At 36.3% G+C, this 13,244-nt stretch overlaps 1 protein-coding gene and 1 pseudogene across 2 annotated transcripts in view; both read right to left on the bottom strand.

Annotated features, from left to right (window-relative positions):
- SLC12A2 (solute carrier family 12 member 2) overlaps window positions 1-13,244 on the bottom strand; it is a 104,822-nt gene that overhangs the window by 23,580 nt on the left and 67,998 nt on the right. For both annotated transcript variants that reach the window (XM_043465959.1, XM_043465960.1), the window contains exons 16-17: window positions 10,366-10,477; window positions 8,692-8,832 (exon numbers count right to left, since the gene is read on the bottom strand). In XM_043465959.1, coding sequence (XP_043321894.1) covers window positions 8,692-8,832; window positions 10,366-10,477 — 253 coding nt within the window. The remainder of the gene's footprint in view (window positions 1-8,691; window positions 8,833-10,365; window positions 10,478-13,244) is intronic.
- LOC122440122 lies at window positions 1,871-8,672 on the bottom strand (annotated as a pseudogene).

Raw genomic sequence — 13,244 nt, 5'->3', positions numbered from 1 at the left:
TTTTTAGTGTGGCAGGAAGAACAGCTGTTTTCCCAACAGTATGTCTTTAGCTACTAAATGAAAACATTTCCAAATATCACGGTTATCCAGTTAAATACTGCCATGAGATTTGTATTACTTTAAAAATCACTGATAAAAATTATAGTTTTGGCTTCATGTTTTGGATGGTTTGTTTTTAAAAGGTTGAGTTAATACTGATGGTTTTAAATTATTAATTAATTTAATATTATGGCATTATATATATATGGAAAGGAGCTATAGGACATGGGTATAATTGTGTATATATATGGGTATATAAAATTATATATAGTTTTAAATATTTTTATTGGCAATATTATTTTGACCTACTTATTTTAGAAAATTTTTTAAAAAATTGCTTTTTACCTCAAAATGTAGCTGATGAAGAACAGAAAAGGTTTCAGAAACACTCAGTATATATTATAGGATAATTCTAGGCTAGTTTTGCCCAGGAAAAAAGGTAATTATAGCTACACTAAGACTGAATGAGATCCATGTGATTTAAAGGGTATCATGATGTAATATGAATTTTCATTAAAAACAATGATTTTCTACTAATTTAAAATTACTTTAAAACTCAGTTAACAATCAAGTGGCTCCTGCCTTAAAAAAAGGGGGGGGGGGGAATAAAGAAGTTAGCAGTGTTACTGTCTTACTGCCAAAGGGCTCCATAAGCAAACTATTGACAAGACTACCTCTTAAAATAGTGAGTCTTTAAGTAAATGCTTATGATTATAATTAGTAACCTGATAAACGAAGTGACAAAGAAATGAAAAAAAAATGAGAATGTATAATAAAACAAACCCATATAAAAGAGCATCTCTAGAACTATAAAAAAGTTACTGTATAAAGAAATCAATGCACAAACTACTTTGACAAAGATTATAAACCTCCAACAGACAGAGGCATTTGCCACTTTATGTAATGGGTTTTGAGAAGGTACGAAGGAAAGAGAAATACTCTCAGTGGCAACTCATACTCATATTTCAGTGATTAGTTCTAAAGAGGCAATTTGTAAGGGTATTTTAAAACAGTTCCTCAGACACCCTGCCACTGCAATAAACCATCTCCTGGGCATCTTTGTAAGGGGAACAATTTGTCAGGTTTATAAGGCAGTCTCAGAATGATACTGATGCTCCCTTTGCCCACACTGGTGAAACTGTCATGACCTGCGGGGATGAGCATGTTAGGTGGAAGAGAATGCCAAGCAGGATAGTTCCTCAGTCTCGGCAAATTTACAGAACTGTCATATATACTACAAAAACCCCTGAGGGTATGGTTCTCAAAGTGTAGTACCTGGACTGGAACAGCAGCAGCATCACCTGAAAAGCTGTTAGAAATGCAAATTCTTGGGCCTCACCCTAGCCCTACTGAATCACTGTAAAGACAGGGCCCGGCGGGCTGTGTTTTAAGAAGTCCAACAGGTGATTCTGATGCAGGCTAAAGTTGAGAAACATTGCTCTAAGTATTTTCCTTCATTTACTTTGTAACACTTATTAAATAGATAACGTAATTATCAAAGTGTTCCTATAAATTATACAAAAGTAAGCAAGATTTTAAGCACTAGAAACAGCCTTATGACCAGGGGTAGCATTCCGTTTGAAATATTTACATATTTCACATACAAAAAGTGAATAAAATAATAATCACCACTCACTTTAATAAGCTTGACGAATACATATAAGCACACTATGAATACTTTTCAAGATCTCCTTATATTTTTACTGTATATTCCAATTATCTAGGCATATATGTTTGAATTTTTAAGTTACATATTTTTAAACATTTATATCTTCACATTATTTATGTTCTTATTTTAACTTGCTGATTTCCTTAACTTTTCTGTCTGAGGTTTACCCTTGCTGATATGTATAGTACTTTTTGACCACTGTATGGAATTCTGCTGCATAATTATGCCACAGTTTTAATAATGTGACTGATGGTTGTTGAGTTACTTTAATTTCCTTTTCACTGTAACAAATGAGAGTGCCATGAAACTTATATGGCCTTTATAACGTGGCGTTCTTCACAGATGTAAAAGTTTTTCTGTGGTATACACTTGAGAATGGGATGTCTTGGGATATCCACACTTTCAAAGATGCAGAATATTCCCAGGTTGCTTTCCCAATTGGTTGTCCAGTCCACATTTACCAAAGCTGTGTAAAGATTTCCAAATGCTCTACACCATGTTGAACACTTGGTATTGGCAGATGTGATTTTGGTCAATATGACAGGTATGGAATAAAGCTGTACTATGGTTTTTTGTTTTTCTCATTTAAGTTTATTAAAACTTTAGCAGTACAAATTATCCAGGTTGCAGATTATCAAAAGATCAATTCAATAAAGTCCACACTGGAAAAAAGAAGACAAGCATAGCTCCAAAACAATGAAAAGAAGAAAACAACATAAAGGAGATTCATCAGAAAGTCTCTAAAACTTAAAATCTTAGACAGAATGGAAATAAGAAGTTTATATAACTCACTCATACACTTTTGTCTTCTCTGTTCCAGGGCTTGATTCATGATCAATTTTTTTTATTTTTATCATGTGTGTGGTCATTTTCTTGACCCTTTGATTTTTGGTTTTCTTTTTCCACTGAGGATCTGGTCTTCTCATCCTCCTTATTTTTCAAAGTGGAGAACTTTAGTTCATTGTCCTGATTACTTTGTTTCACTTTTGAGAATCGACTTTGATCTCTATCAGCTTTTTTCCCCTGTTAGTATTTGAGCTACTTCTACTTTCTTGGTTTCTGTAATTTTCTTTGTTTCTGCTTTGACTTTCTTCTCTCTTGGAGCTCCCTGTATCTCTCCTCCTTCTCCTATCTTTACTTCTTGATCTTCCAAGGTGTTGCTCTTTTCTCTCAACTCCATGACCTTCGTCTTCTCTACTCCTGTTCTCGTATCACATCCTTGCTTCTGCTGCGGTCTCGCCATGGCTTCTGCTCCTGTCCCTACTTCTGCTACATTCCTTTGTTCTACAGTTGTACTGTTTTTGCCTTTAGTTATATCACATTCTCTACTCCTACCTGTGCACGTCTGTCCTTGTCCTGATTTTTATTATGATCATGCTCATTGCTTTTGAATTCTGTTTAGACTTCTCTTTACTTCTTTCCTGATCTTTTCCTTTAGAATCAGATTTTTCTTTAATATTCTCATGATCCCTTTTGCTTGACTTCATCCTCTTCATGTCTATTATGCTTTGTGTCTCTTTCCTTACTCTTGGATTTCTCTTTGCTATTACTCCTTCTCGATATGGCACTTTTCTTTACCTTCTTTTATATTTATCATCTTTTTCTCAATTTCTTCTGATTTCTCTCTCTTTGATGTTAGATTTCTGGTCTTTAACTTTGTTTTCCTTTTTACTTTTCCTGTTTGGACTCTCAGACACATGGCCTATGATCAGTTATTTTTCTCTTTTACTCTAACTGGGCTTCTTTGATTTTCTGTTATTTCATATAACTCACTCTTATCCCCTTTAATCCATCTTTCACCACTTGATACTCTCATTCTCTGAGCTCTCTGCATCGCCTGCCTCCAATGTGGAGAAGTCTTGCTATATCTGAAACAATCCCTTGATCTGGATCAAGGAGTTCAATAATGCCTTGGTTCTTTAATGTCTTGGTTCCTTTAATTTACCTGCCAGACTTAGTAACTAAAAGTCACCTCTGGTATGAAGCAGGCTGGGAGTTAGGTAGATTACATTCTCTCCCTTTCTTCCTGTTCTTTCTTTCTTTTTCATCAGCTTTAGGAGAATTTTCTTCTCATTAGGAATCTGTTTTCAGGTACTGAAGGGATTTCTTCTGGGTAGACAGTAGACTGGGGTGGTGATTCAAGATTTTCAGCCTCACTTTCACTAGATGCACTTTTCTTGCTTTTCTTTTGCTTCTTCTCTTTCTTGTGTTTATGAGAATTTTCCTATGTTTCTTCTTTCTTTCTTTTTTTTATTTCTCTTCAGAAGCACTTTCAGAATCAGAAGAGGACTGAGAATTGCTTCAATCTATCTGAATTGCTGGGTGAAGAAGAGGAAAAGGATGATTTATGCCTTTTCTTTTTGTCTTTCTTAGCAAGACCACTCTCTTCCAACAACACAAGAGAAGACTCTACACATGGACCTCACCAGATGGTCAATACCAAAATCAGACTGATTATATTCTTTGCAGCCAAAGATGGAGAAGCTCTATACAATCAGCAAAAAAAAAAAAAAAACCAAGAAAAAAAAAAACAAGACCGGGAGCTGACTGTGGCTCAGATCATGAACTCCTTATTGCCAAATTCAGACTTAAATTGAAGAAAGCACGGAAAACCACTAGACCATTCAGGTATGACACAAATCAAATCCCTTACGATTATACAGTGGAAGTGAGAAACAGATTCAAAGGATTAGATCTGATAGACAAAGAGTGCCTGATGAACTATGGATGGAGGTTCATGACATTGTACAGGAGACAGGGATCAAGATCATCCCCAAGAAAAGGAAATGCAAAAAAGCAAAATGGCTGTCTGAAGAGGCCTTACAAATAGCTGTGAGAAGAAAAGTGAAAAGCAAAGCAGAAAAGGAAAGATATACCCATTTGAATGCAGAGTTCCAAAGAATAGCAAGGAGAGATAAAAAAGCCTTCCTCAGTGATCAGTGCAAAGACATAGAGGAAAACAACAGAATGGGAAAGACTAGAGATGTCTTCAAGAAAATTAGAGATACCAAGAGAACATTTCATGCAAAGATGGGCACAATAAAGGACAGAAGTGGTATTGACCTAACAGAAGCAGAGATTAAAAAAGAGGTGGCAAGAATACACAGAACTATACAAAAAAGATTTTCACAACCCAGATAATCACTATGGTATGATCACTCACCTAGAGCCAGACATCCTGGAATGTGAAGTCAAATGGGCCTTAGGAAGCATCACTATGAACAAAGCTAGTGGAGGTGATGGGATTCCAGTTGAGCTATTTTAAATCCTAAAAGATGATGCTGTGAAAGTGCTGCACTCAATATGCCAGCAAATTTGGAAAACTCAGCAGTGGCCACAGGACTGGAAAAGGTCAGTTTTCATTCCAATCCCTAAGAAAGGCAATCCCAAAGAATGCTCAAACTACCACACAACTGTACTCATCTCACACACTAGTAAAGTAATGCTCAAAATTCTCCAAGCCAGGCTTCCACAGTACGAGAACTGTAAACTTCCAGATGTTCAAGCTGGATTTGGAAGAGGCAGAGGAACCAGAGATCAAATTGCCAACGTCTGTTGGGTCATGGAAAAAGAGAGTTCCAGAAAAACATCTATTTCTGCTTTATTGACTATGCCAAAGCCTTGGACTGTGTGGATCACAACAAACTGTGGAAAATTCTTCAAGAGATGGGAATACCAGAATACCGGACCTGCCTCTTGAGAAATCTGTAGGCAGGTCAGGAAGCAACAGTTAGAAATGGACATGGAACAACAGATTGGTTCCAAATCTGGAAAGGAGTACATCAAGGCTGTATATTGTCACCCTGCTTATTTAACTTATATGCAGAGTACATCATGAGAAACGCTGGGCTGCATGAAGCACAAGCTGGAATTAAGATTGCTGGGAGAAATATCAATAACCTCAGATATGCAGATGACACCACCCTTAATGGCAGAAAGCAAAGAAGAACTAAAGAGCCTCTTGATGAAAGTGAAAGAGGAGAGTGACAAAGTTGGTTTAAAGCCCAACGTTCAGAAAACTGAGATCATGGCATCTGGTCCCATCACTTCATGGCAAATAGATGAGGAGACAGTGGCAGACTTTATTTTTGGGGACTCCAAAGTCACTGCAGATGGTGACTGCAGTCATGAAATTAAAAGACGCTTACTCAAGAAATGGCAACCCACTCCAGTACTCTTGCCTGGAAAATCCCATGGGAGAAGCCTGGTGGGCTACAGTCCATGGGGTCGCAAGGAGTCGGACATGACTGAGCGACTTCACTTCACTCCTTGGAAGAAAAGTTATGACCAACCCAGACAGCATGTTAAAAAGCAGAGACATTACTTTGTCAACAAAGGTCCGTCTAGTCAAGGCTATGGTTTTTCCAGTAATCATGTATGGATGTGAGAGTTGGACTGTGAAGAAAGCTGAGTGCTGAAGAATTGATGCTTTTGAACTGTGGTGTTGGAGAAGACTCTTGAGAGTCCCTTGGACTGCAAGGAGATCTAATCAGTCCATTCTAAAGGAGATCAGTCCTGAATATTCACTGGAAGGACTGATGCTGAAGCTGAAACTCCAATACTTTGGCCACCTGATGCGAAGATTTGACTTATTTGAAAAGACCCGGATACTGGGAAAGATTGAAGGCGGGAGGAGAAGGGGATGACAGAGGATGAGATGGTTGGATGGCATCACTGACTCAATGGACATGAGTTTGAATAAACTCTGGGAGTTGGTGATGGACAGGGAGGCCTGGCGTGCTGCAGTCCATGGGGTCGCAGAGCTGGACACAACTGAGCAACTGAACTGAACCGAGCAAGACCACATACAGATGGGCCCAGATAGTCAGATTTCTTCAGTAGTCTTTCTGTTTTCTTTAGATTTGGAAACTAGCTCCCCACAACTAAGTATCTGCATCTCAGCAAATAATTTGCCAGCTGCATCTGTTTTCTGGTGTTCTCTCTCTCACAACTTTTTGACTATAAATCACTTGGCTAAAAACAACATGATACCCATCTAAATGAGCTTACTTATGTTGTTATGAAGAACTGTGAGGCATTTGTATCCTTCCCATGGATACACTGAAGGGAAATTCTTTATTGTGTTTAACAGCAAAATGCTCATCTTCAAATAATCCTCCTTAAATGGATACCCCTCCTTGTCCATTTCCTTCACTGAAGTCACCACCTTGAACCTTTGACAACTCGGTGAAAGAGACAACTTTTATAATACAATGGCTTCTGAGTTGATTTCCCAGTCCCCTTTTCACCTGTACAAAGACGACGAAAGTTCTCGCATGTTTTGGGGCACACATCAGAAAATAATTCAAAGATAACTCTTCCAGCAGGTTGATTATTAATGGCGATGTCAAAGAAACATCTAGGATGCTGAACCTTTATTCCCATGGTGTCAGTACTTTGATCTCTGAGTAAAATACAGTTTCAAGTGAACACCCTTTAAGTAGGGAAAAATCAAGGACAAACTGATCCAATTTATTTTGCTCCTGATTATCTTTTTTCTTCTAAATAACTTGTGCAGGCCTTCTTAAATTCTTTGCACCAGTCCAGTCTCCTCTTCCCACGGTCTGGTCCTTTAAAGCACTTCAAATCTACCACCACCAGAAAAGGCTCTAAAGACTGTACTATGGTTTTAATTTTTACTTCTGTCATTTAGGTTTTCTCTTCTTTTCATGTCTTTTACTCCTTTTAAAAAAATCTCTTATTGATTTATAGTATTTCTTTATATATTGTGGACCATATTCTTTTGCTGATAACATGTTTTCTCCTTTAGGTCTGTGGCTTCATTTTTCATTTTCATGCTTTCTTTAAGAAGCAGTTTTATATGTTAACTAAAAAAAATAATTGGTTTCTTCTTCATAGTTCAACTTTTTGTGTCTCATTTAAAAACTTCTTCCCTAGTCCAGCATAAAAAATTTATTTTGTTTTCTTTTAAAAGCTTAAAAATTTTTCTGTTCTTGTTTAGGTCTTTCAACTCACCTGGAAATGTTTTTTGTTCATCTTTATAAAGACCTGTTATTTTTTTTTTTCTCACATAATCAATTTTCCCAGTTCATCCATTCAGTATCATCTCTGTCATGTATTTAATTTCCTATCAAAGACTCAGTTTCTACTCAGTTGAAATGTCTGTCCCTACTTCAACACAACAATTTCTTAATTAGTATAGTTTTATGATAAGGCTTTATGTCTGTGAAAGCAATCCTACTTCCACCTCTTATTATTTCAGAGGACTGCCTAGGCTATTCTTAACCATGTGCTTGTCAAGTTTTAAAAGACACAAAATAGAAAAAGCCCAGTGACAGTACTCTGAATCTCCCACTCTATTTTAACAAAGTAGCTCAAACAAAGCAAAACAAAACAATGGGCTTTTGCTTGAAGTTTTCTTTTGAAGAAAGAGGTTCCTATAAAAATAAGTTGGCCGACACTGTCTTCCTACAACCTTAAGAGTTGAGGAAACTGAGTTTCAGAGAAGGTAAATAATTTTTTTGTTTGGTCCAAAATCTATAATAAGGAAGTAGCAGTGCTAGCATTTAAACCTAGGATTGATTCCAAATCCTATATTCTGGTTACTATGCCAAACACAATGCCTACGATAAGTGTAAGTTTAGAACTAGTAAAATAATAGTGAGAAATAAAATAAGGAATTAAAATTTCTTAAAAAATTAAATAAGGACTGTCATTACTTAATACTCTCTCCAAAAACCCCAGTGAGTTGTAGCAGGGAGTGAATGGGAAATACCTTAGGAAAAGGACAGAAATAGGCTAAGATAATTCACAATGAGGTTCTTTGTTGTCAGCTAACAGCACAGTATTTCTATAGGCCTTTTAACTCTCAACTTACACAAACTGTACTGGTATACAGTAATAAAGATATGTTGAAGGTTTACAATTTTTATTAATGTGAATAATGAAACCTGGAATAAAAAAAATTTTGTACACTTACACAGAATTAAAACATTATCATTTAAAAGAGGTAAGAAATTTACCTGCATCAAATATTGTGCACCCTCTCTCAAATCATCTACATGTACTGGAGCATAAAAAGCCTTCATTTTGTTTTTAATAAGCCACCGCTGATATTTAGCTTGATCAATGGACATCTCTTTCATAGCTTGTCTTCGAGGGCCCTTTAAGGTAAAAATATTAATAAGTCTTTAACTGAAAGGTAATCCATTCCATTTTCATAAAAAAGCTTCCTGTTATCTTGGCTTAAACAGGGCATCTAAACATGGCAGTGGGGGTGGAAGGGAAGTAAAATATAATGCTAGCATTTTACTCTCAAATGGGCGAATTATATTCAATAAAGATTATGAAAAGACAGTGTTGATGGAACAAAGGCACAGAAAGAAAAAGAGAAGGAAACACAGACTTTGAAAAATAAGTAAGTATTGGTAGTAGTAAATGAGAGAAATTATAAAGGACTGAAAATGGAGAAGAGTTTACACAGAGAAAAATAAGAGCCTTCTGTTTTTCTATGGAAAGTTTCCCATCTTGTTTTTCATTTGTCTCAAATGTCTAAGTTAATTCTCAGAAACCTAGAAATATCATTAAAAGTCAAAGTTAGCTATATAAATTCACTTTTCCCTTTGTACTTCTGTTGAACAATTACATATGAAAGGAAATGAGTTTTTTCAACTTGCAATTCTATTTTATTCCTTGTAAGCAACACATGAAATGTATATGGTTTTACCTAAAATGTATTAAGAAAAAACAATCTAAAAATAAGATTAAAAGTTCACCTTAATTATACATGAATAAGACAAGGAACTGGAGAAGGAACTGGCAACCCACTGCAGTATTCTTGCCTAGAAAATCCCATGGACAGAGGAGTCTGGTGGGCTACAGCCCACGGGGTCGTAAAGAGTCAGACATGACTTAGCAACTAAACAAGACAAGGAATAGTACAATTTATCATTATTAGTAGAAAAATTGCCTCTGTGCAATTTCTTATGCTCAAGACTCCAATCTGAATCTATCTACCTGGAGACAGACTGTGAAACTCCACAGGGCCCAAGTGGAGTCAGTGTCTCAGTGTGTTCTTCCACTACCCTACACACACATTTTACTACTAAACAAGCTGAAGATTAACTCTAGCAGGGGCTGGGACATAGGGCATATAACATGCATTTCTAATACCAAAATAAAATGAGCAATAGAGCCTGGGAGGTAAGTTAATCTGGTAAATAAATACTCCAATTTCTTATGCAGAAAAGATCCATCTAGTGATTTTAGCTAAGAGGCCAAAAACAAAACTACTTTCAGATGAACATTTACCCCTGTTTTTAGTAATTTCCTTACTCATGAATAAAACTAAAATGAATGGGCAAGAATTCAGCTTTCACCCTACTCTTTACATACCAGATACTAAATATTTATCAGTGCCATGATTTGTCCACCACCTCTTCTTTATTCTGACAAGTAAATATCTGTAGCGTTCTTAGGACTTTATGAGATTTATCAGTAAGAAAAAAACACATACCGAATTCCATTCTGGTTCCTTAGTTTTTTTTAGTTCCTTAGTAGGCTGTTTTTCTTAGCTAAAGCAATATTGCTTCCTAAGAGCTACTCAAATTGTTTCAAATCTAGAAAGATTCACAAATTACAAATGATATACAAAGAGTGAAAAATGTTTTAATACAGAAGACAAAACTAGGACTTACCATATGCACATGACCACAGATCATCAAGCCAACATTTTTTGTGAAATCGTGAACAAGATGAAGTAAAGCTGGGCGTGAATTTGGCGCACCCGTCATAACAAGACACTGAGGCCTAATTTAAGATTAAAAGGAGAAATGTAATTAGAGAAATTTAAGGTTTTGATAACATGGACATGATTTCAAGTTGCTTCTATAAAAATACATTGTTATACTAGACTCTCCTTTACAGAACTGTCCTCAAGACACAGGCTACACGATTCTCATAGATGACGACATAACCAGGGTTCCTTGGTACATGAGAAATGCAGAACAAAACCTTCTTTGAGCAAACATCATACCAAATATCCTAAATTAATATGTAATATACATCAATATTCTGGGAGATACTACAGAAAGAAATGACCATGTCCGATTAAAAACATGTAACAACTTTTCATCTTCTAAAGGTAATAAACATTACAATTCTTTCACAGAGTTCACAAACTTCCTGAGAACATGGCCATGTCTTCATGTAAAGAACAGGTCCCTTTCCTTCTTAGCTTGATCACATCATACTCACTTCTGCTTAGTAACATCAGTCTTCCCTAATCTAGCTTAATTTTAATGAATGTTGTTCACCTATGGTGAGGAAAAGGTTTCTATTTGAACTAAAAGTTTTAATTCTATTTCATTACATTGAAAGCCAAAATTAATTCAACTGCCTTTCCAAAAATAAGACAGTGACATGATTTTTCATGTATTTTTAACTCTTGATTTTCATTGACTAGAAATAAAAATCAATCTTGTTTGAGGAAAAAAATTCACATATCCATTTTATAAATTCAAACGGATTCACAAAAACTCATTAAAACAATGTGTATAGTTAAACTTTAACAAAGAGCAGACTAAGAATTCTGACTTACCTATTAAATTAGTTAGTAGCTCCTAACCATACTCATAAAATAAGCACGAAAAGCTGAATAAAGACTACAAACTGATTCAGAATTTTAGCAAGCCATCTGAAAAGCCAGTTCTGTCTGGAAGAACAGATTTGAGGCAACCAAACATGAAGTCATCTTCTAAAGGCCCAGAGACTGCTAGTAGTTCAGTCTCTCCATCTGAGCGTTAGCAGGTTACATGGCTCCCCAACTAAACACTGCCTTTCTTAGCCTTCCTAAAAGTGGTCCTATGACTGATTTCCAGCCCATATGATGTTCCTAATTCCTCATCCTATCCTTTAAAAGGAACCTGGGTCACCCTCCATACTTTCTTTCCCTTTTCTGTGACCTAGACTGTGGAGTTGGTGATGTCTTTGGCCATATGGACATAAAAACATACCCTAGGGAATGGCAGGCTGATGAGGTAAAAGGAAGAAATGTGGGACTTGAGTGACCAAGTGCAGCCAATCTATGTAGCAGCCATAAACTATCCATCTACCTTTGGACTATCACAGAACACTGATCTCCATCTTGTTTAGCCACTTTGTTTTTTCAGCTTTTTGTTATGGTAGTTTAACCTATTACTAATATAACCTCATACTGTGGGAAATGAACTTGTAGTCCCTATCTTTACTAAACAGTAAACATGTTAGTCAACATACCACAAAGGCATAATTTGGGTATAATATTGTACCAAAAAAAGGTATAGAACAAAGTATATTAGGGAAGACTTCTAGTAGAGAGACTCTCTCTACTACAATAGAATATTCTATTCTAGCGTGAATATCTGCCTTCATCTTTACTCCCTCTTTAAAAATCTCCATAGTATGATAGGATTTTTTTTTAAGTCACCAAAATATGGAGAAAAGGATAGGACACAATTGCACTGAAATTTTGAAAGCCAGAAAGCACATGCAAGAACAATAAAGGATTTGACAAATCAGGAAAAGGCTAAGTGATAAATGAGCATGAGAGAAAACTGTGAAGCCACCTGATTTTACACCTAAGAATCATCAAAATGCCTAGGACAGGCAGTAGGTGCCTCTGGAAGTGGCAGGGGCAACGTGTTAAAGAAACAAAAATAAGAACTGATTTAAAGTTTGCATAAGAAGCATCTAGATGAACCCAAGTCATTTCCATCACTATGATGGGCAACTGTCCTTGCCTTTCTCCAACCCTATTAGGCTAGGGCTTATGTGTTAGAGGCCTGTGGTCTGGGAGCAGTAGCTGAGGGCATAAGCAACTACTTTAAGCAGGAAATTAGGAGAACATTCGCTATATGCTGGAAACTGGAATCTCCAAGCTGCCTTCTCACTTAGCTCTCAGAACTGTGGTAGCCAGAACTTTATCAGTAAGCAAAGATTAAAAGATTCTTTTCTGAGAAATCTAATCAAATTAAAAAAGAAAACTTCTAAGATGACTTAAATTTCTCAAAGAACCATCATGATCACATTAATCTCCATTAAGGGCTTGAGTGACAGCCCCGCCCCCAATGCAGAACTTCCCCAGCCCCAGATCTCAGACATTTCAGACAAGGCTAAGTCTAAGAACCCAAATTAAAAAGGCAGGAAACGACAAGAAAGACACTTCAAGGAAACAGAAACTACAAAGTGAAGAAAACAAAATCTTTTGGCAAATTTGGTGAAGGCTGAGACAGTGATACACAGAAAGTGAAACAGGAAAAACAATTTATTGGCTACACAGAAAACATAAAACCTGTGCAGGAAAAGAAAGCAATCATAATTTACAAGGCTAAGCTCTGAATTATGCTTTAGAAGTCATACAAATATAAACATCAAGTCTAATCTAATCAAAATAATGACACAAAAATATACTGGGAGCATAGGGTAAAGAGAAGGGTGTGTGTGTGTGTAATAGGCATGCATGGATGAAAGAAATCGAGAGATAATGCCTAAAATTAAAAATCAAACAATACAATAAGACAAACATGCTTTTGGGGAA

The sequence above is a fragment of the Cervus canadensis genome, chromosome 4, assembly GCF_019320065.1.
Source record: "Cervus canadensis isolate Bull #8, Minnesota chromosome 4, ASM1932006v1, whole genome shotgun sequence".
NCBI classification, from domain to species: Eukaryota; Metazoa; Chordata; class Mammalia; order Artiodactyla; family Cervidae; genus Cervus; species Cervus canadensis.
This window is presented reverse-complemented; position numbering and strand designations above follow the sequence as displayed.